Genomic DNA, 25,092 nt, shown 5'->3' on the forward strand with positions numbered 1-25,092 from the left:
GATCCAGATTAGTAACTTGTGAAGCGTTATCAGACGGTGTCTGGCTGTCTGCCCATTTGATGGGTTTCTGATAGAGGACTGGTAAGACATTAGTAGAGGAAGTATAGTTTTGATTATATAACTTACTACTGGTGTCTATTTATTGTGTTGGTGACCCAGCCCAGACTCAGATGAATTGTTGTAATGGAAAACATAATACCTTTATATTGTGTTAAAACCTCTTTCTAATACTATATTCCTTTACAAAAACAACCAAAAATACACCTCATCAGGGAAACTGATGCTGTATATTGTGTAACACAGGCTCGCCGAGAAGATAAGTGAATCCTGTGGAGTGCACCACGGAGTTCACCACGTGCACCACGGAGTTCACCACGTGCCCCACGGAGTTCACCACGTGCACCACGGAGTTCACCACGTGCCCCACGGAGTTCACCACGTGCCCCACGGAGTTCACCACGTGCCCCATGGAGATCACCACGTGCACCACGGAGTTCACCACGTGCACCACGGAGTTCACCACGTGCCCCACGGAGTTCACCACGTGCACCACGGAGTTCACCACGTGCCCCACGGAGTTCACCACGTGCACCACGGAGTTCACCACGTGCCCCACGGAGTTCACCACGTGCCCCACGGAGTTCACCACGTGCCCCATGGAGATCACCACGTGCCCCACGGAGTTCACCCCGTGCCCCATACTGCCTGATGTGATGGTACCAGGTATTGACAGATAGTCAGTGGAGCGGAAGTAATAACATGCACAGATCGTGGGAAAACGGTGAATACTTATGATATCTTGTGAACTGTCTGTGATAGTCAAAACATGGGGGAACTTCATCAGAATCATCGTCATCGCATACGGCTTAGAAACGTCATCCTACGCAGCATTCGGCAATCTAATTTGGATATTACGAGGCCAATAAACATCACGAAGCCAACAAAAATTAAACTTTGCAGCAATTGTTCGACGAGTAACAAGCCCAAAAGTAAGATAAAAGTAATATGACAGAAATTGCGGGAACATGATAATGTAATCTTTAGGGCAATGCAGTGCGTTTTAAGGTAAAGCTTAAGTATTACCACGGCTTAACGGCGTAAAAGACTATTTGTTTAAAACTCGACTGTGCACTTAAATCGATTACATACTTTTTTCGCTAACTAACTGAATTTGAATACTTTGTGGAATTCAAAGGGAACATAATGACTTTACAGAGTTCGAGGCGCTTAAAGGGAACAATTTGGTTGGCTAGACATGATTACCATAGAGAAAATTAACCAAGAATTTAATCTCTGAAATGGAAGACTGACCTAGAGGACGCATTAAAAACTCAAATCAACAAGCTCTAAAATTAGGACAGTGGTTAACCCAAATCTTCTCCCCAGGTGAAGAAACATGGAACAAGCACTGGAAATGAGTGGAAGTTCTTTTACAGCATCAAATTAAAGAAGTTAACAAATTGGTATAAAACTGAATTTGTTGTTGTTCTCTAAAAGGTCGGCGCCGGCCGGGACCAACTGGAACTTAGGAGAATTTAGATAAAGCAGGTCTTTACTCCTGACAGAGGTATTAAATCATGAACTGACAGAGGTATTAAATCATGAGCAGGGTACATGCAATGATGAATACCAGGAACGTTGACACTCTAACTGCTAAAAATTCGAGAAATGTTCTACTTTTACTGGTCATGCCATCCTCCTCCTTGAACGGAACACCTAATAGTTGGGACTAACGAAGAGTAAAAATTCAATCTGCTGGTGACATAACGGCATGGGTACGTTCCCCTTTTTTGCCATGAAATAGATAGATGATCAAATTGGCAGGAGAGTTGACAATACCTATTAGCCGTTCCTTCCTGAACTTGCCTTCAAATATTTTCATAACCCGTCATAAAATGCAAAAGAGGAGTGGGATACCTAAAATTCCGTTAAGAATCTCCATCATCAACACACGGACTACTATAAATCACAAACCAAAATAGTAAAATAAGTAAAATAAGCTGTCATGTCGTGGGAGGAGTTTGAAGGGCTAGACGACCCTTTTTGGTTTGTTGTTGATATAGAGCTGCTTGCCACTTAGGTCCAGGATCAATATAATACATAACGCCGGACTTCTAGGCTAGACGACCTACTCCGCTGTCTAATATAATACAAATGGGTGATTTCCATTCTTATCAATGGGACCATACCGACATATTCCATAGATCATGATAAAGGAATACTGACAAATTGTTAATTTATGGGTAGGTGCATTGGGTAAGGTCTATTCAATAAAGGCTTGTAGCAGACGGACAGAAGTTGGAGAACAAGATATAACAAGACATAATCCAGTAAGTCCAAATGATGTAAATAATCTGTATTCAAGCGACAGAATTTTATTCAACTAGTGAAATCAACTAAGAAGAATTGTGATTCTAAAGAATAAACTATGTTTATGCTAAACTGTCCATTCTAAAAATATGTGGTGATTTTAAAATTTCCGTCCAACAAGTAGGTGTGACACAAGAGAAACAAGACCTGTTAGGAATATTTGTTTTACACCGCAAAATCAAATTTATAACAAATATTTTGAGTAATGGCGGAGTCTTAGCCAGCACGTTTAAAAGACGAACCTTTAAAGAGGAACTTTAAGAGACAAACATTGCACCTCAACCACCGCAACCGTGCTCAACTATTGTGTTCTGGTGAAAGTATGAAGACTCGAGAGTTATAATGCACAACAGTAAACGAGTTAAGTAAAAACACCTTAAGCGCTAATAATCTACATGCCCGTTAGCAGTTGGTAGTAAACTACAACACCAAAATAGAACTAAATCAGAACTAAACTAGAACAGCAAAACTAGATACTTACATTCCAAACATTCTAACACCAGTGAAGCGTTAAAAGGAAATGAACGTAAATTTGTATCTATGCAGCTTAATTACTTCAAGCGTAACGTAATTACAACTATTATCATCGATTAAAACGTTATAAATTACAGCTTCTACGGAATTATTATTTCTGAAATTCATACTATTTAGGTGAGCGCGAGCGTCAGCAAATTATTTTCTAATCGATCTCAAATTTTATCCAGCTGTTTACATCAGAAGGGTAAGTGATCGTGGTTATTAATTTTAGATTTAATTAATTTAATTCACGTGTTAGCAGCTTATTAGCTAATAAAAGTGGAAAGTCGGAGGCAGATGTGTATTCTAGTGCTGGAAATTGAAATATCAACTTCTTACGTATATATAAAGCGAGACGATATGGATCCGTGCCATTTTACTGACACCACGGCATCCACGTTAACACGACTTTCCGCAAAAACAGTAAAAGATATGCAACTGAAACTTTTTCGACTGGGTCAAATGCTTTAATGGCCTTCAAATCAGCATGGAAAAATAAAAAATATGCCAAGGAATAAGAATTTTAGTGCCCAAAATTTGAACTCCCAGGTGGTGTCAAAAACGAGAATTAAATAGGTAATAATTATTTTAGCCTCTCGAGTCTTAAATAATGATATGAACTCAAAAGCGGACGCTTTTGAGTTCAAATCATTATTTACTGTATCATTGGAACCTAGTAAACATTTGTTAATTTTCTGTTGTTAACAACAATTATTTCTTTCCTGTTGACCTTAACAACAACGATAGATTTAATTATGAATTGCCCAATATTAATAAGTAACTTAAATTAATAAAACATTAAGTGAGTCAGTTATACCCAAGCTGAATCATTCTTGCAATTTGTAGTCCTGCTGTTAGACGGGTTCCTGCTAGTGAGACTAAATATTAGGCCCACAGGCACCTTATTCGTCGAAACTCGAAAAGAGCTATAAGAGCCGATGGAATTTTAATCCATCTTGCTATTTCTAAAATATGTGTTACCATGGTGATAGAGTAAAAGTGATACATCATACAACAACCCTGATACAATGTTCCTCTTTAGACTAAGCTCCGTGAGAAAGTCACTTGTAGAAATTACAATGCCTTAAGTTCAAATAAAGGCTCACAGGCACTGCAAAATGACGTTCACAGGCACCTTATTCGTCGCTTTCCCGCTATATTCTATATCTGTGTTACCATACCGACAGAAGGAATCTGAAAAAATGCTCCTCTTCCAACCAAGTTCGATCATAACTTGTCGTATCCTGCCCGGATTTTTTTCAAATTATGCTGTTAAATTATAAAATTACATACTGCGTGGTTAGTTAAAGATGGAACGAGTTAGATTTTCATGAACTAAATTAAAAGCGACAAAATTACTCTGTAACAGTGCAATAACTGCGCTAAACTCATAAAATTGCTAAAATAGAATTCCCACCGTGCGGCTGGTATGCTATAATTGAATTTACCACACATCCAGTGTATACCTTATGTACTGTAATTTGGAAATTGGACCGCATGCTTTTATTCGCGGTAAATACCATCCAATTCAAGCCTACAAGTATTGGTGATTAATTGGCTTGAAAACCTCAAATTGTTAAATTGCCAAAAATAATCAGACCATGATATGAAGCACAACTCAGCTATTTTAGTAAAATATTCGGAGGATGTGAGCCCGGGGCAAGGTACGTTGCAGATAACAATGAATTGTTGAACAATACTAAAATATAACGAATACAACAGGTCCATGCTGGCTAGCCTGATAGCTAAATTAGTCCCCAACACTGCACAATGATAGCTAAACTGCTAAATTAGTCCCCAACACTGCACAATGATAATTATAATAGGTAGGGGGCTGGTTGAGACAGCTGTGGAACACATGAATAGCCATGAGGTTGCACAAGTTGAGAATGGATACTGAATAATAAACTGAAATAGCTCCAAGGTCCGTTGTTATCGATTATAGTATTGTGTACTGGACGACGGACGCTCCGAGGTGAATGTAGGACGATGAAGCAAACAGACAGTTTCTAACGAGTAGGGACAAAGGAAGAGGAGAATTTAAATGGTGAACTTGAAATAAGCTAAGAGCTAAAGGGTGATCTGAAATAGACAAAAGGGGTTTAACCGAGCAAAAAAGTCTTGCAGCAAATAGCAAACTATCGCACGACAATCACAATGCGAGGGTCACGTGGCAAGCCTGTCACGTGACTAACCTAGAACCTACAAATGATAACGTTCGATGGGATCATCTGAAACAAAACAAGGCGGAAGGTGTTTTGTTTGGGAAAAAGTTCAGATAAAGGAGCTCTGAACAAGTGCAACAATAGGGGTTAGGTAATCCAATCAGCACATTTCGTTTGATCACGTGACTCGCCAAGTCCAATGACCGAGCTTTAATTTATCACGTGATTTTGCAAAAACAGCACGTGGCTTTACTGTCCAGGGAACCTTGAAACATGGAGAGTATAGATAGAACTAAAACAGTTGATGTAGTAACAAGCAATGTTGAAAGTAAGTTTACAAGACGAAAATAGGAGTGTGTTAAGGTGAGCTGAATTAAGCAGACGGAAGGAAGTTAATTTTGAAAAGTCAGTCAAGGGTGTGAAATGACAAATTAGGAATTAAAATACCTTCAGTCCTTTCGAAATCATCCAATAATCAGGGATGATAATCGCATTGAAAATCATAATAATATAATTTTCACTCGAGCGGAGCTGTGACGTAGTTTCTACCGTTGGAGAAGACTTTAAAAATCTTTTAATCACAAAGATAAGCAAGAAAACACTATGACGGGAAAATTAATTTGAGGTAGGAGGTTAGGATGAGGTTAGAGTTGAGGTTGGAAATAGGATAGTGAAGACGATAACCCGTATTAGTTATACGGATCGTGAGATCTCTACTTAGTATCCTTACCATTGTTAAAACAAGATCCAGGAGATATGGAGTCTTAGAATAGTTTTTATTGAATTATGAATTGCAACATCGACTCATTAATTTGTCATGTGGTAACTGAACTTTAAAGATATAGCCAGGTTCACTTAGACCTCCGATAATGAAGATGAATCATTGATTACGACAGATTGCAGCAAGGTAGCGTTTTACAGTAGACAATACAAAGCCAACCTTTCACAGGTAAACTCTCAAGTAGTACTCACAACCTTCGCACACCAAACCTCAACATATCACGTGATAGAAACCATAGTAACCACGTGATAGAAACCAGGACTCCTTGTTGGCTGGGTATATTAATGCACGTCTGCTATCGGCGGATGAACAGTTCGAGAGCGTGAGTACCATTAGCTCGTTATTAAGTATTATCACCGGGCTAAAAACTACTTGACATCAGTTACAGAACCGCAGGGGTTAATTAGCTGAAATTAGCTACTTATTTGAGGATCAGTAGGCCAACGGGTATTATATTTATCTCCGTCCGAAATTAATATAATCAGTGCAACTACTTAAACAATCAAAATTTCAGGGCACGAAACGACGAAGAAATAAAAAGGAAGATAAAATAGTAAAGATTTAATGCACAGAGTTAAGTTTATTAGAAGATAATATAATAAAGAAGTGCCATAGATTAAGACGGACCTCAGACATGACCAAAAGACTAATGATATTGGCACTAAACTGATAAAAGGGTCTGCCATTTTAGACCTGCCAAGATTCCAATGAGTGGGAAATGCCATCTCCGATCCCAAGACACGATTGTTGAACCTTATACCACCGAATTTAAACCACTGACTTTATTAGAAGTCTGTCTTACTTATAATTTGAACCTTGAGCTACACAATGCTAAAATGTGTCAGGAATCAGGAACCATAGAAAATGCAACCTCTTTGCTGGAGCCCGATTGGCTCCAAATCATAAAGGAGGCAAGAAATAGAAAGCAATCGGCTACTACTACTACAAAGCAAGTAATATAAACTTGAGAATGGAATGAATGAGGTACGAGCCCAACTCCATTTCGCCCCGGGGCATTTTAGAGGAAAGCACTTAAAGAAAACATAGGACCAGTCCCCCCTCATTCAGCGGGCACCATTACCTGAGGAGACCAACGCAATGAAAGCCAAACATAAATGTAGCGAGAAATATTACGTTATAATATTGCGATGTGTGCCCTGTTGCGAGTTCTCGTATAAATGCAGATTTGTTGGTTTGGGCATGTGCCTTGCAGCGCTGTATAATGGGACGTTACGAGAGGGTGCAGTGTAATGACGGCTTTATGTGAGAAGTAACTGTACGTGTTGACTATTGACTGTTGTGGTATAACACACATCGTACTTATAATTACGATTAAATACGATTGGATGTTTGACAAATTATAAGCGTTTAGTTATATAATAAGTAATGTTGTTAAGTAATATAATGTGTCACCACGATAAGTACTTTATTAAATATTCTATCTGGGAAGGCACGAGGTGACATGTGACTGCTGGGGGATATTCGTAATAGAAAGGCAAATAGCCGATGTGTTATTTAAGAATACAATAGTTAAACCGATCGGAATCTGGCATTTTGACCAAGAGTCGTTTCACGTGCAAAAATAAGGATGAAATGAGGAGTCGAGGGAAATTATAGTTAATATAAAAGAGTAAACAATAAGTAAGACTGGATTGACTGGGAGGCATTATTATCATATTGGATCCCACCTCTGACCTCACCAAGTATTTCAAGAATTAGCTTGTAGGAATTTTCTCGGATTCTATGGACATCCGAAATATAAATATTATATTATTATTTAAATATCATATTTTATGAAGTATTGAATATAGGCAACTGAATGTTGCAACACCAGCACATGAATCTCGTTATATACAAATACTATACGTTGTTTATATAATCAAATAATATAGAATATGTGCGAATGTTGATTGATGAACAAGTAAATCAACGAAACTTTGAAACATATTTTATTGTTTCAAACTACAGAAATTCGTGCTGACAGGTAACTGGTACGAGTAAAAAAAAATTTATATTGATGAAAAATGTTAGAATTTATGGTTCCGATTAGCAAGAGTCGTAAAATTTTTGCTCTTGAAACAGCGAACTTAATTTTAAAATAGCAGAAGTTTTAAGACAAACATCAATAAAATAACCACAATCATGATAATAATCAGAATCCTAATTTTTAAGCCAAAGTTTTAACTGATCGGAAGACTCAGAGTCGGACACTAGTCAGTAGTGACAGGCACATTTATTAATTTCCATACCACAAAGCCATAACTATACAGTTTACTATACAATCACTGACGAATTACAAGTCAACACGTGCAGAATACAAGCAAAAAATCATAGTTTTAACTGATCGGGAGACCCAGAGTCGGGCACTAGTCAGTAGTGACAGGCACATTTATTAATATCCATATCACAAAGTCACAACTTTACAGTTTACTATACAATCACCAACGAATTACAAGTCAACACGTGCAGAATACAAGCAAAACACAAGAGGAATACAAGCAGAACAAAGACAGGACACTCTTTCAGAGAATTCCAACGAAATTTAACACGCCCCCCTCGTCACAAACAAATTTAGACTTTCCCTAAAAACAAACTTCCCCAGACTTAAATCCTCGACTAGATATCGCCAATCTGGTGCGACTGGTAGCCTCCTCCCAGCCACAGACAGTGAACACGCCATGAAATGCGTGCTGTAAATCATTTTCACGAGCAGTTTCCCCCTTATCGTTGCACGTTGAGGTAGTTTAACCCCGACACAGATCTGCCAGTATCATTATCGTCACAACCGCAAAACGCAGTTACTCATGTTCAGTGTTTACAATGGTTGGAGGGTGGGAATCGGCGTGATTTGTTTTTCAATAGTAACAGAAATATGCTAGTTTTGATCAGGGATAGCATGGCGAAAGAGGGGAAAGAGGGAATTATATTTTAGGCATGATAAAATCTGTGATGCATTCGGTAACATTAACTAATGGGGCGTTACTTAATTCGCATAATATCGAAAATCTCAAAGCCAGTATCATTTTCGACATAACCGCAAACATGAGTAGTTAAGTATTTACAGCGGTCGGAGGGTGGGAATTGTCGTGACGTTTTTTGTAAGTTAAGATCGTGGTCTGTGACATGGTCACATCTTTTAAACGGGGCGACAACAGGGGAATATGGGAGTTTTTTGTTTGATTTGGAGATAATCTAAAGAGCCAGGGTTGCTAAATACTGAATAACAGACAAATTCAAGCAAGCTTTTCATCGGCGAAAAGCAAAATAATCATTTTAATAAAAATGTAATTTGCACATACCTTTGACTTGGACAGCGAAAGTAGCTTGGGCGTTCCCAATTTCATTGGTACAGTGACATTGGTACATCCCACTCGATATCGCCTTCACGTCAAACAGTGTCAGAGATTTCTGAGGAAGGGATAAGGATAAAGTTCAGTGCTTCCACGATGAAGGGTAGTGTTTGATCTAGAAATTCTATGGCTAATTTTTTTCATAAACAAAAACAATGAGAAGAAGATATGAGTAGAGCTCAAGCTTATAGAACAAACTAATAGCCAATCAAAGCTTCTCAGAACTCCTGAAATTTGAAAATTCATGGAAGTGGAGCTTTCGATTTAAAATTTGATTCTGAAAATAGAACTATTAATAAACCAATACTTACATCTTCGTTAATGTTGTTATTAATAGGTTCGGTGTTCTTGAACCATGTAACTTCCGGCTCGGGAATGCCTAAACAATCACACGGAACGTTCAGATCTCCCCCTTCCATAACGGTCAGGTTTCTGCTCGGCAATGGGAATTCTGGTGGCTCTGAAATTTCGTGTGGTTAATTCTTCATTCGACAAGGAGAAAAGGGTTATTCACTCGAGATATTTAATATCTGTTATCAGATCGGTTCAGTTACTCGATACCTGATCATAAGAAATAATTCTTAATACTGATAGATGAGTCATGAGAAATGTATGTTGTGGGCACGTGTAGACAGTGAATCAGACTTTAACAAACATGTACAAACATAATAATATGTGCATTGGCCATTGTGCAATATAAAAGTCTTCAACTTCGATACAAGATCGTGTGCACGAAACACAGTTAATGAAAGTTCGTAAAATTTAAGCGGGCCAGAAAAACGAAATATTCGATCTCGTGGCCGGTAACGCGCGCACATGTTATAGTCGATGTTGTCAACAAATTGCATACCTTTAGATACTATTGTGATTTTCGCGCGCTACGTAAAATCTACCAACTTGTGGTCCAATTTCTAATAGTGAACTCAAGCAATTTGCGGCTTATGATTCCAGACAGTTTTCAGATAACAGACAACACCGTAATTCAGCATAAACAACCTAATTACAGACAACCAAAAAAGAGTTTAACGATCGTTCAAAACCGCCCGAAATTGAAGAAGCTAACTGAAAATTTGTCTGAAAACCGACCAGATATACTCAGACACAGTAAGCTTTACCCTTAATATTGCATGTGCAATCACTACGGACTTAAGGACATGCTTCATTGCCATTAGAGACCGTTGGGAAGTTCTTATCAACCTATAAGATCTATTAACCTGGATGAACTCGATCTTAACCTGATAGCCGATAGATCCAAACACTGAATCATCTGTAGATCCAAGGAGAAGATATGAGTCAACAAGTGTGGAAGGATAAGTGATGTTACTTGATATTATTGAGCTTGTGTCTGATGATTGACTCCTTAGGTACAAGGTCGTGAGTCTCTGATTGGTCTGAGACACAAAATATATCATTATTCCGATACAAATCCATTCCACAGAAATTGTACGCCAGACCAAATGAAAGCATGCACATAATTGAAGAGACTCTTTCACAATTTGATTTATCAATCAAATCACAGATTGCATATTATGGAAGCATGTATCATTATTTCGTATGCAAACTAAACCTATTCAAGTGTGTTAACATACTCTAAAGATTACACGGGTAGTAGCTGACTGGGGTGGTGAGCAATGACTGTTGACCTACACACAGTTCGATTACATATTCAGTGGTCACTGGTCATAATTTTTTCACTCAAAGTTCAAGTCGGATATGCGGATATGCGGATATGTGACATAATTAGACGGCAGACTGTGGAATGCGTAAACCGTAAAACCACGAAACTTAAAGCTCACGTACTCAGTTCTCATGCAGTTGTTTGTTGACTTGAGGAGCACAAGTTTAATGCTGGGATCAGGACTCAAGGAAAAAGCTTAATAATTTAATGTAATTTTAAAAGTGTGTTCACTGAATATTGGCCCAATATTTGATAGGGCGAGCCTGAATTCGTTCAGAAGACAGTCTGGATCTGATTTACCAACTCATTCGTATCTCTTAGGCTAGAGGATATGGAGTCTCTAATGATTCGTCTAAGTACAGGATTCAGCCTAATGCAGACTCCAGAAATAGACCTACAGTGCAATGGGAGACTTCTAACTCACTTCCGTGTAGAGCACGGAAAGCAAAGTATAGTACACACTCCAGATCTTGTTTTCAAGTACGATCTGATGCAACATTCCTAATGTATCTTGTTTGGAAATCTAGGATGATATCTCCAGGATTCAGTCGTGAAATATCAAATGAGGATGAACTTGTAACATATAGTTTCGGATTAAGGCGATTAAATCAAACAAGGACTATCAGACAGCAAAATGCAGCGAATTTCTTAATCTCCCGCCTCAAAAAGTCAAAAATGCAGTGAATTTCTTAATCTCCCGCCTCAAAAAGTCAAAAATGCAGTGAATTTCTTAATCTCCCGCCTCAAAAAGTCAAAAATGCAGTGAATTTCTTAATCTCCCGCCTCAAAAAGTCAAAAATGCAGTGAATTTCTTAATCTCCCGCCTCAAAAAGTCTAAAATGCAGCGAATTTCTTAATCTCCCGCCTCAAAAAGTCAAAAATGCAGCGATTTTCTTAATCTCCCGCCTCAAAAAGTCAAAAATGCAGTGAATTTCTTAATCTCCCGCCTCAAAAAGTCAAAAATGCAGTGAATTTCTTAATCTCCCGCCTCAAAAATGCAGCGAATTTCTTAATCTTTCGACTCAAAATTCAGCGAATTTCTTAATCTTTCGCCTAAAAATTACTCACGCAATAAAGTGAGGTCAATGAGACTGACTCTGACTTTGTCGTTGTTCTGAATAGCTGTACAGTAGTACCGTCCCTCGGCGTCAGATCCAAAGTTGGGTATAGTCAGGAGAACCGTGTTGTCGCTAACTATAGATCGATCAGGTAACTCACCTCCGTCCTGTTAAAGGGATTAATTTAATTCACTTTGTAACCACACAGTAATTAAATAGTAATTGAATAGGTTAAGTTCATTAGATTTAGAAAATCAAACAAAGTGTAAGATTTAGTAGGAGATTTATCGGCGAATAAGTGGGGCCGGTAAGTAACTGATCATGTGGTATATTTCATCATCCGTCCTGACTAGAAAATGTTTCAAATGGTAACAAAGTTAAGATGCCACATAACCGCTGAAGATTTTAGCAGCAATTAAGCAATTAGTTTGAAATTTGAATCATATCAACTGTCCGACTTTCCAGTTTACCAATCAATCTTTAATTTGGAACGTTAGAGATAAAATAATCGGTAAGTATGAGAATATATTCATCATCGTCTACTGTTATCTGAGGCATGATCGTGTCATCGAGTAAAATGTCTGGTCTGAATCTAGTTTCAATCCCAAAATTGGATTTCAATAACTAATGAGATTTTTCCAAATAAATCAGTGAATTTACAGTGGAAATCACAGGAAGGGATAGCGAAGACCTAATACTTTCAATAGGTATTATTATGTAATGCCGGTAAGGAATTGATTTACCATTACGGACTTGTGAAATGCTGTATAAGGGAACTTATATATTGAATTGCAGTCTCGTGCATTTTCCGCTTCGCAGTAATAATATTTTAGTAATTATCTCAAGTGATTTTTTATCCCAGACGATATCTCTAAACGTTTTAATCGAAATATTGTTTATTGTCTGATCAAATTATCCAAATGGATAGAACCTTTTTCAGCAGAGAAGACATGCGAAAAACTATTTTTTTCAACTGTCGCGTCTTCAGTCTTGAATAATCGATGTATATATTACAACATCAGTGGACTCTAACTTTAATATAGCTTTACATTATAGGTCACTGGGATCCGATTCCATAATAACTTAGAATGAATATCATAAGGACAGACATTCTAAAAATTCTAAAAATCTGTTGATTATACCTGTTAATGTTTTTACAATTCCCATCGATAAATTAGATATTCATATATAAAAAAGAAATGTTACGTACCTTGGACCAACGGATGGTAGGGGTTGGTGTGCCATACGGGATACACTCCAATATTGCCGTACTCCTACTCACAACCGCAATGTTATCCAGCGGCACGTATATGTCCGCGGGTACCTCTTCTATTCTACCTGAGGTATTGGGCGTTAAGATGCGGTTCTGTGCGGTTAAATGAAGTGTTGTGCGGTAATATACCAGTATTGTGCGGTTTTTAGCACAGTGTTGTGAAATTTTTAGCACATTCACGACACTTCTCAAGCAGTCAACCATGGTTGGATGGTTTTGGCTGGGTTTAAAACCGCTACAAAGCTAAGGATGGTAGACACTAAAAAGATTTAAAATTTACTTCACACCACTGCCCAGCCTGATGGAAATATTTGAATGTGAAACGGTGTGAAAAAAACAACTGCATAGTTTTTGTAGAAGTCTGTATGCGTCTGCAATTAATAAGACAACAAGAGCGTCTGCAATTAATAAGACAACAAGAGTGGCTTCTTGACCACTAGCTTGCTATGATCGACCAAATATTCACCATTGTGAGGTTTCACGTAGTATGGGACGGTTTGATGCAGTATTATGCGCTCTTCATGACGTACTGCACGACTTTGTATTGTAAAATTCTCAACATTTTAGATCTCATTATCCTTAAAAGAGACCCACGAAAAACAGTATAATTTCCAGTAATTACAAGAGTGTACCATCACATAACACTGTTCATCATCAGATGATCGTTTGGTTAAGATAAGGGTGATTCAGTGTGAATTAAAACCACACAATTCCTCCATCCTATGTTACTTCCTGTATTATTCCTATATTACATTTAATCGTGTAATAACCGAATCTAATCGTGGCAAGAGTAAATGAAGCTAAGAAAATACCCTCTTTCTTGGAGCACACATTCGCAAACTATAATTGAATTGTCACCCTCTGCTAGAGGTGTTTAACACATGGCCTCCATTGTTCGAATAACTGAGGACCATTGTTAGGGTAAGTTAGTGTGGTTGGGATAACCGGAATATCTGATAACCTCACCCCACATTCTATAAAAACATTACAAGAGGGTCATTCATCATAAGGTCCATTCATCAAGTTCATCAAGTTCATCATTGTTATAATATTTGGAGATATACGTAATATGGGCAGTAATTGTGAGTACAATTATCGGCTACTACAAATACTTGAGTATTATCCATTTATTCACCATTTTATTTTGAGTTAGTCCTGATGAAGTGATATCGAGAGATAATGGAATGGCATACGTCACACATATTGGCGAAACATTTTTGGAAAATGCTACATTCAACCCGTTTAGTACTCGCGGCCTGATAAGTCGTTCAATCGAAGTTTTGTCACAACTTTAAGGAACAGTGTAAACTATAAATCAAAATAAAGTAACGAAAGTTGATGAAAATACCACAAATCACTGTTGGTGGTTTTTATAGCTAATAGTTTTCATCATACTGATGAAAATGGCGATCAAGCGAGTCATGACTACCCACTTTTAACGGTCTTATCGGCGATGTACTGAGTTTTGGGACTCTTAAAACTATTACCTTTCTCCACCAACCTCTAGAATAATCTAACTCTGATCCGTGAGATTTTACCCCTAAAAAGGTAACCGACAAAAAATGATTATTATAGTTACAGAGGTATTTGGCTAGTGTAAGTTACATTGCATAACTCTTACCAAGAAATCTGTACACTGCTATTTCATTGACTGCGGCCTTCTGTAATCAAATAAGCGTTATTATTTAGAATACCCATCAGCCATCTTCAGGTTAATATCAAATTTGATAATTTTATCAAGCTCTCTTTGCATTGTTCACCAAAATGCGGACAGACACCCTAAAAGCACTCTATTGTACGTGCTGTGAGAAAAGAGCAGATACAGTCCCTCCTGTAGAAATATTTCCTGGCTTTTATATAAATTAGTTAGGATACTTTCAGCCATGTTTATTGTTTATGTCTACATCGTATTTGATTTTATCAAAAGTTTATCTGCATTACATATTATCTGAGATCAACCCATATCATGAGTACAGAGGTATAGGGACAGAGGTATATCACATACATAACTACTACATAACTACTACAGAGTACAGACAGTTTTAACATTTCTTCACTGCCCTCCTGTACGGGACTGCTGGAATGGTTACCTGGTTACCTGGTTACCTGGTTACCTGGTTACCTGGTTACCTGGTTACCTGGTTACCTGGTTACCTGGTTACCTGGTTACCTGGTTAGTTAACTACTACAGAGTACAGACAGTTTTAACATTTCTTCACTGCCCTCCTGTACGGAACTGCTGGAATGGTTGAGTTGAAGTCGCCACTTTACAGTTTACACAATATATTCCCTGGCTTTCATCAATACAAGGGCGATCTCACACACGACTCTCACATAACATAAACAGTAAAACACCGGACATTCTTGTAACTTTGTTAAGGGTAAGAAATCTCCACAAATTGTCCCGCTAGCCAAACAGTATGATGTAATACTACATTACCTGCATACCTTACCGGACGGGAAAACGAAATTAGATATATACAGCATAGTATTACAGGTTGTATGTTATGAATATCATCATTGCCAAAATAAAAACCAACCCAAAAAATTAGTTGATTTTCGATTCGAAAGAGTTAAATTCTAAATCATCCATGTCAGATAATTCGTCGGTTTTATTTGTGGTATTTCTAATGCACAATAAAATACCTTACCGGACCCATCTTAGTTGCAATAGTAGCGAGATTTTCGTGATTTAAAGCGGGCTTTTCCATTAACACTGTTTCTATAAGGGCCTGAGTTATACATCTAACATACCGCAGACAGTACATACTTGTAGGCTGAAGATTTTAATAGCATGCAGGTAATACCCTCGACAGAAAGGAGACTACAGTTCAAACTTACAGGGTGACTAAATTTTACTACTTTGAAATGTCTAAAAGTAAAGTTACGAATGTTGGGGGCCGAGTTAACATGTTTGGGTACGGGAGAAAAGCAAAAGTTTTAAAGCGTTTCATTGCTCTTACTAAGAACAATGAAACGTTTTAAAACTTTTGCTTTTCTACCGTATTTCTAAATTTAAAAGTTATATTTTCCTAAGAATCTTAGGAAAATATAACTTTTGAATATGGAAACAAATAAATTCAACAGATTCGTTTTCCCGTTTTTGTTAAAACATTTTTGACAAGCACCAAAACACATCTTTGTCAAGCATTGGCCATGATCTTACTCGCTTTTTTACAAAAGACGTGGAATGATCTAGTTGGTACACCCTAGAAATGAATAATGAATTATTAACCACATAACTCAAACTGCGGTCACGATAGTGGGGAATCATTTCAAAACCACGACAAATTCCTGGCACAGCTACCGTGTTCCCAAACCATTATTGTAACCCAGATATTGTAAAATGTAAATGCTACAATTCATCTCACAAAATATTTTTAACACCACACCAGACTCTCACTACTGATGATAAATCCATATCAGTTTGGCACTTTCTAATCCTTTGTCTCATTGTTCTAGCAAATCAAACAAATCAATCATTCTATTGTCTGGTACACAATAGTCAGGTTAAGAACGCGGTGTGTACTGGATCACATGCGGGTGTATGTGTTCAGAGTGATCGATCAGTTTTATTGTAGCCAGTAATTGAACTGCAATAGATTTCTACGTTTCATTGCACATTCTTTTTATATCATGATATTGTGTACGAGGTAAAACCAGTGCATTTGGGTTGGGTAGATGGTATTATATTCTGTAGAAGGAACCAGAGTGGTGTATGGTAGTATGGGCACTGGTCAGTGATGGAAAAGTGCGGGGATACTAATGATGATAGTAAATGCGGATCCTGACTGTTGCCTGTTGAACCAGACCTGGATCATCATTGGAAGTTTAGATCATCGGTAGCTTTTGAATAGAATTATTTATTTTGAGAAAAGACGAATAATTCAGTTCCTCAGTACCACACTGAAAAATAACCACGCCGACTTAATAAACGCTGGTTTAGCTTCAAAATATCCTGGCTTTTGCTTGAATGAAGTAATTAGGAGGATGAATATTTGAAGTGAAAATAACATACTGGTGCAAGAGGATTACATTTTGCTTTGTGTTCTAGCGTATTAGAATACCTACTTAGGTATTTAGGTAGAGCTATGGTGCCCACTTAAGTAAATATAAAGAGCCAAGGAGATTATATTAATCTGCAGCCGATATGAAGTTACCGTGATCTTCTGTATTTGGTTTGAATGTATAATTTATGACCAACATATTATATATATTTATTTCTGGTATTCACATTTATTCGAAGTGCAAGGTAAGGTAAGGCACCATTGAGGTGCTGTACTGCATACAATTCAAGTTAGTGTTTTGGAGCCAGCGAGAACTGATTATGCCAAAAAAACTGATTTTTGGCAAATTTTAACTTTTTTCCGTGACAGATGTTTTTGAAAATGCCTTACTGTACTACATGCAATTCAAGTTAGTGTTTTAGAGCCAGCGACAACTGATGTTTGCCTCCAGGGGATGGAACAAATTACTGAAAACTGTAGACTTCAGACCTGTAGACAATATTTCAGTTTGCAATTTAAAGATTACCAACAAGCAATTAAACTTAGACTTTATCGCGTGTATCAACACGTTCAAACCTCTAATTTTTCTAGTAGTATGAATTAAATTTAACCCCTTGATACTACAATAAAATTGTATCTGTCTTGCTCTGCATGTTGGCCAGGTCCAAGCCCACAAGCAAACAAGACTTCTGATTGGTTGGATAAAGGACGACTACGATATCCTTGAATTTGGTTGGTCGGCGTGCCCTTCTTGCAAGATTTGATTAGTTTCAAGCAAATTGAGAAGTGATTCCTCGTGTAGTAAAGGAGAGAGGTGGTACATATTATAAACATTACGTTAAGTTTTAAATTTAATTTGGTTATTTTTCAATACTTTTCCTGATTCAGAGGACGGATATAGGAATTATTTTATCAGATAACTAATATTCACGGATAGTAGTATAAATAGCACATAGATCGTTATACACGGACTGGGATTAAATTACTATGATTGTTGGCGGCAGATTTAACCAGTACATCATATTATAGTAGAGTTCTAATTATATAGTTATATAGAATTGAAATGATACTACAATTACACTTGACATTCAATCTTTCCAGGTTGTTCAACAGTTCAAAAAGTATACGTCTGTACTGGAAGTGGAAGGAATGAACTAAATACGTTCGTGAGTAGTGACGCAATCAAAAGTTTAGGGCTGCGAATTGTGATTAATTTAATTATAAGTTTAATCGGAAATCAAATAAATACCTGATTCAACAACGAGTCGAGCTTTATCAGATTCTGATATCGTTCCCATTATCGCATTTCGAGCTCCACATCTGAGGAAACCACAATTTAAATAAAGAAAGTAACATCAGAATTAACAAAGCCTGTGACTATAATACCATCAGCATTATAACAACTTGTCCTGATTAACCGATTAATAAATTGACTGGTCGACTAACCTATAAGTGCCAGAATCCTCCGATTTGGTCTGAGCGATGACCATGGTTCCTTTGAGTTGGGAGATAAACCTTGACTCGGTGGGCCAAATGTTATCAAACCGTTCATCCTCTATCAACTGAGTAGAATACTGACATAAAATTAACTTCCCATTCCGTGAAGATGCTTTAAAGATGCTACCAGAGTGTTCACACATGACGTCATAAGGTAAAAATGGGCTTTTTTGAAATTAGGACCGTAAATGGTCAATTTAATGAATTTTATGGAAATTTTGAAGGAAATTTAACAGCCAGGAGACAAATATATAAAAATGGGAAGGAAGCGTTGTAGTTAAGAGAGTTTTTTATGATTGAAACCTATAAATTCAAATTAATGACGTCATTTGGGAACACACTCTTTAGAAGTAAAACAGAAATTTTTTCATCAAGACGAAAATCAGATCGAGAGATTGACAAAGGTCTGATTAGATGAATATTCCGATTAATAAAAACATGCACTATGTAATAAAATACCGTGATAAATACCATCCAATCAAACTTGATCATCCTTTGAAAGGTATCCAGCAGGGTTCGGAAAGATGCTAAAATCTTGTTATAAATACGACTCTAAATAAGAGATCGCAGTGCGGCATTTTCCCTGCAAATTAAGCAATGCCGCGGACGCCAGAGGAAGGCGAAGCCGAAAGGCGGCAAAAAGACAAAGACCCCAAGAGTTTATTGAGATAGGTGGGCTTGTTTTTTCAGCGTTGAATGATTTGTATGCTTATCATTCAAATCAGCGATCATTGGGGAATCAATAGACCACAAGATTATATTGTGTCAACACACGTGAACACATATCATATTATGGGACGCATAAGTGAACACTTAATAAATGTCATTTAAAATCAAATGGGCACATCATAATATGTGGTCACGTGCGGACATGGAAATTAATCAAGCGGTTCATTAATCAATAGTTACCTTTCTCCAGAAGATTTGAGCTTGGGGCCAAGAAGCTGCAGGGTCAAACTCGCAGTGGATGATGGTTCCTTGCCCGGGGGAGGCGGTGTAGGTGGGGAGAGGGTTCTTGGTGAAGTAATCCTGGTCTTTCAGGAAATCTGGGGAGGAGAGGGGGTTAGAAGTGGGGACTGGTGTGGGGTTTTACTTTGTTATGATTTTTGGTTCAGGTACGAGGTGTTAATTATTGTTAATTAATTAGTGTTAATTATTCTCACGCATCAAAAGAAGTATAATACCCGTAACCCACTATTGATCAAGCGCATTAAGATGCCCTAATATATAATACAAAATGACAGGCGATGAATTAAAATTTGGAAGCAGACAACTTTCACTGAATATATAATATATTGTGGGGTGCCATGAAAAATAAATTGACAATTTGACACCAAAGCACAAGCTGCTACCACGTGACTAGCAACTTTGATTATTTTGCTTCTTGGCCACGGTTTTGGAGGAGAGGTGATTATTGACAAAGAGCGCGTTTAATTGGTGTGGGTAACCACTAACTTCGGTATAGGACCGACAAAAAGCAAGCCGATATGTGTGATTTATCACATTCAGTGGAAACTGTTACACATCAATGTTTTATTTATTTAAATTGGAAAACCGAGAAATATTGCAATTTGTTGAAGATTGTGACACACCCTTAAACATCAAAAAGAAATAACAGATATTCGTGATTTGCGAATGTTTTAATACAAATTAGGGTAAATTTGTTTGTCGATGTTCATTTTCTTCATCTCCAACAAATATGGACAATTTTCAATACTAAATCAATTGCACAATTTTAGAGGGGCTGTAACAAGTCAATATTAGTCGCTTCAAGACATATTTTAGCGGATCTGCCTGACGGCCAACCACCAGTAATAATAATATATCCCAAACCGCAGATAAATATTAATAAATCTTACTATATATAAAGCGAGACAATATATATATATATATCTGTGCCATTTTACTGACACCACGGCATCAACTTTAACAAGACTTTCCACAAAAACTGTAAAAGATATACAACCGAAACTTTTTTTACTGGCTCAAATGTTTTAATGGCCTCCGAATCAGCATGAAAAAATAAAAAATTGGCCAAGGAATAATGATTTTAGAGCCCAAAATTTGGACCCCCAAGTGGTGTCAAAAACGCCAATTAAATAGGTAATAATTATTTTAGTCTCTTGAGTCTTGACACCGTTTAGGGTTATATTATACGGGTTCCTGCTAGTATTAATAAATTGTAACGCGGACACTGGTACTTATAGTGCGGACCCTGTTACCAGGACTCCTGTTACCAGGACTCCTGTTACCAGGACTCCTGTTACCAGGACTCCTTAAATTACGCGGTCTGTTACCAGGACTCCTTAAATTACGCGGTCTGTTACCAGGACTCCTTAAATTACGCGGTCTGTTACCAGGACTCCTTAAATTACGCGGTCTGTTACCAGGACTCCTTAAATTGCCGGTCTTTTACCAGGACTCCTTAAATTACGCGGTCTGTTACCAGGACTCCTTAAATTACGCGGTCTTTTATGGCAATTTTGTTCTTTCTAGAACCGTGCTATGATGAGGTCTCAGTGTAAATGCAATTGTTTCAATCGATTTCTTTGACTGAAGTAATTTTAACATCTTATTGGAGGTAAGAACTGAATTTCAGCACTCGGCAAGACAGTAATTTCAAATCACCTCATCAAATTGAATCAAAACCCAGTATGTCTCACTCACTAACAGTAGGTATTTCAATAAAGAGAATAAATTGTGGGCATCTGGTACACTGAAGACTTATCACCTAGAAGAGCCGATCACCGACCCATGCAAATAAAATCAAGACCCTTTCAGAACACATAATACATGATTAGTGATTCCAGATGAATCATCAAATCAACTATAATAAGGAGCTGCAATAAATTATTGGATCATGAACAGTAAATATCATTTAATCACAATTTAGTGGGCAGGGAAGGCTGCTAGTGAAGCGGACATGACTCATGTCACGTGATCCGTTGTGAGGGTCACGTGATCCGTTGTGAGGGTCACATGATCCGTTGTGAGGGTTACGGTTTGTAACTCTGAAGAGCGCCAGGTTTGAGACAGTAGTGGATAAGATAGTGTGGCGAGGACTGAGGGGAAGTTTAACCAGGTAAACTTGGGCCCGACTTCATATGCCCCCGCCCCCCGCACCGCCCTCGCCCCTCTTCCGAATCATATCCGTCTTTGGTTTTCCCTTTTGCGGATATAGACATAATGAAGTAATGACTAAAGAGAAAGACTTAAGAGAAGGCTGGGTGTTTATGGCACTATGCCAATGACATCGTCGGATACTATTTACCGTGAAAATATTGTGATAGATGTAATTATAGCCTTCGAGTAGATTGAACGTAGTGATATGCCTGTTGGCATTTTGTTCATCTTTGATTTCTGGAACTGCTTCTAAAATCAGTTGAGACCATTTTTTTGAACTGTATTTACTGTAAATCTTAAGGAAAACTAGAAAATAAGAATGACGTGCCATTTCAGCTTTTTCCAGGTACTGGGAAAACATACTGACTAATTGATTTTGTATCGCCCAGTAATACCAAATCCAGGCCCACAAAACTAATGTAAAACCGTAATTGAATTTGATCTAAGATATCATAATGAAATGAAAAAACTGATCTAATTTTTTTTTTCTATTTGTAGAACAACAAAATTGATACGCAACATTGAATATGAAGAATGAAGTCCTGAACTAAGGTAAATCTAATTTTATGGTCCATTTTTATTATGGTTCTAAATTGGATGAAATATGAACCACACCTATATCTCATCAGTTTTGATTATAGATAAGAACAGGTACGTTAAATCCAAATTTATGATAAACAGGAGAACTTACTAGATTAGATCATAATTGTACCTTTTAGGAATTTGAAATATTGTGTTCTGTTCAAACATGATAAAAATAGGACATGACGCCCTTGAAATTTTATTTGACCATACTTTAAACCAATTGCCAGATTATGCAAATACTCCAATATTATGTAATACTTATCGGGACATACTTATCAGGTGATAATAATATATACTAGATAAAATCACTTGTCGCTATGCATTCGCAGAGTAGAATAACCACAAGTCACTCAACTTGATTTTAAAGATTCACTCACTACACGCAATTCTTTTGAATGAAGTACTCATATTATTGGGAAACCAGCTGCTGGTTAGCAACACCCTGGCAACACCCTGGCAACACCCTGGCAACACCCAGATAAGATATCCTGACCCTATCAGTGTCATGGAACTTGGTGTAACTTTAAGTAGCAAGTTATAGGAGACATGGTCTCCCCTGACTAGCAGACCATTCTGACCGGTCTTATACCCGGTTAAATCAGCTGTAAGTTACGTTATAATATAAGAGCTGGTGTGTTATCACAGTGGACTAACTGTTAAAAGCTAAATATAAGAACTCAGCCAGTTGACAATTCAACCTTCGTCCCCATAGTTGTTACACAGTTGTTACACAGTTGTTACACAGTTGTTACACAGTTGTTAGACAATTCTTACAGAGTTCTTACAGAGTTCTTACAGAGTTCTTACAGAGTTCTTACAGAGTTCTTACAGAGTTCTTACACAGTTTATACACAGTTTATACATAGTCCTTACACAGTTCTTACAGAGTTCTTACACAGTTCTTACAGAGTTCTTACACAGTTCTTACACAGTTCTTACACAGTTCTTACACAGTTCTTACACAGTTCTTACACAGTTTATACACAGTTCTTACACAGTTCTTACAGAGTTCTTACACAGTTCTTACACAGTTCTTACACAGTTCTTACACAGTTTATACACAGTTTAAACACAGTTCTTACACAGTTCTTACACAGTTCTTACACAGTTCTTACACAGTTCTTACACAGTTCTTACACAGTTCTTACACAGTTCTTACACATTTTATACACAGTTTATACACAGTTCTTACACAGTTCTTACACAGTTCTTACACAGTTCATACACACAGTTCCATTGAAAGTTGAGGATCAGCTGAGGAGCAAGGAGCTTCAAACAGTGCTCGGCAAAACATGAGCTGTAAGTCCTTAGTAAGAAAAGTCTAGAACGTTTGGCATACGTAATACGCTCAAACAGTGGCCGTCTAAGATCAAACGATCCTTCGGATGAACTGTAATTGGGCAGTTTCCTATTTAGGCAAACAGTCGGCAAATCTCTTTCTTATTCTCATATGAAACCATACTGATAACTTTGTTGCTTTTATGCTATCGACAGCGACAGGGCGTTATACCGAGTAACGCTCTATCGATAGCATAAAGATATATAGGTGAATGTAAGTACTGACTACTAAAAGTAAAGCAATCTTTAAGTTTCTTAGGAAGACGTTTACTTATCAGCTGATGTGTGTGAATTCCCTTTCAGAACTAAATAAAGTCATATTTGGTGGAACCACAATTATTATTCATTTGAGAACTTTCTCACTTTATTAATCAATTATGCTGATTGAAATCCGATCATTTCAATCATGATTCGAAAATCAGACATATTATTTTCGTGCAGGGAACAAATTTAGGGCATACATTCACTGGAATGAATTTTAATCTTAATCAGACGATCGAAATTGTTCTCAAAATTGCGTAATCTCGGTTGTCGAGGAACTCTGACGAAAGTCACAGCTTTCGGCGGGATTGTTAGGAAAATCAGTCTTATTCTCAGTTTGTACTTTGGCGGTGATCTGCAAAGTATAAGTACAGTTCAATTGAACCGTTTCTCGTAAGTTTTAACTCAGGGCGTCATGATCCTAACAAATATGTGTTCCAGGTAGGACATGGCACAATAATTACAATAATTAACATGATAACTATGATTATCACAATATAATTGCACCAGACCATGTAATATAATGGTGGCCTTGTACAAAACCAGTGAATTCAAAACACATAAGCCGATATTCAATTGCTTACACGCTTTCCAAAAATAGAACTGCAAAGAAGAAACTTGTAGCTTAGACCATGTTAAATTGCGGGATAAAAAACAATTGCACACGGAAGTTCGTAATGAATGGGTCGAGCGTTTGTCGGGCACATTTCATTTTTACATTCGGTGTAAGAGCGTTGAAAGTGAATGTATGGCAGTGTGACTTGTGTGTGTGTATGTCTGGTGAAACAAAAACCTAACATATTATAATGGATATTTAACTTCTGCGAAAAATATATATTATCCTGTATGCGGTGACAACTGACTGAAATCAAAATTATAAATAATTTCAAAGAAAAAACAAACGGGCGTTGTTAAAACAGGTGAAAATAGATAAAGATAGATAAGACAAGTGTCAAGTACTCACAAGGCGCAGTCAGCGTTGCTTTACGGGAACGAATAACCCCCATCTTGTTTTCTGCTTCACACGAATACTCTCCGGCATCCTGGAGATAACATTCATATAATAATTCCTGGTAACTTGCCAAACATT

General features: G+C 37.4%; 1 protein-coding gene across 8 annotated transcripts in view; it reads right to left on the minus strand.

Moving 5' to 3' along the window:
- The window catches only part of LOC134822126 (hemicentin-2-like), a 62,329-nt gene that overhangs the window by 30,011 nt on the left and 7,226 nt on the right, over nt 1-25,092 (minus strand). For 4 of the 8 annotated variants that reach the window (XM_063833030.1, XM_063833026.1, XM_063833028.1 and 1 more), the window contains 8 exons: nt 24,967-25,045; nt 19,605-19,741; nt 18,645-18,760; nt 18,448-18,518; nt 13,129-13,256; nt 11,929-12,085; nt 9,494-9,642; nt 9,132-9,240 (listed from right to left, as the gene is read on the minus strand). In XM_063833030.1, coding sequence (XP_063689100.1) covers nt 9,132-9,240; nt 9,494-9,642; nt 11,929-12,085; nt 13,129-13,256; nt 18,448-18,518; nt 18,645-18,760; nt 19,605-19,741; nt 24,967-25,045 — 946 coding nt within the window. Of the gene's footprint in view, nt 1-9,131; nt 9,241-9,493; nt 9,643-11,928; nt 12,086-13,128; nt 13,257-18,447; nt 18,519-18,644; nt 18,773-19,604; nt 19,742-24,966; nt 25,046-25,092 lie in introns of all 8 variants that reach the window. The other 4 variants (XM_063833029.1, XM_063833025.1, XM_063833027.1 and 1 more) reach the window with 1 other exon arrangement.

Source organism: Bolinopsis microptera, chromosome 10, assembly GCF_026151205.1.
Source record: "Bolinopsis microptera isolate Bmic1 chromosome 10, MBARI_Bmic_1.0, whole genome shotgun sequence".
Taxonomy (NCBI): Eukaryota; Metazoa; Ctenophora; class Tentaculata; order Lobata; family Bolinopsidae; genus Bolinopsis; species Bolinopsis microptera.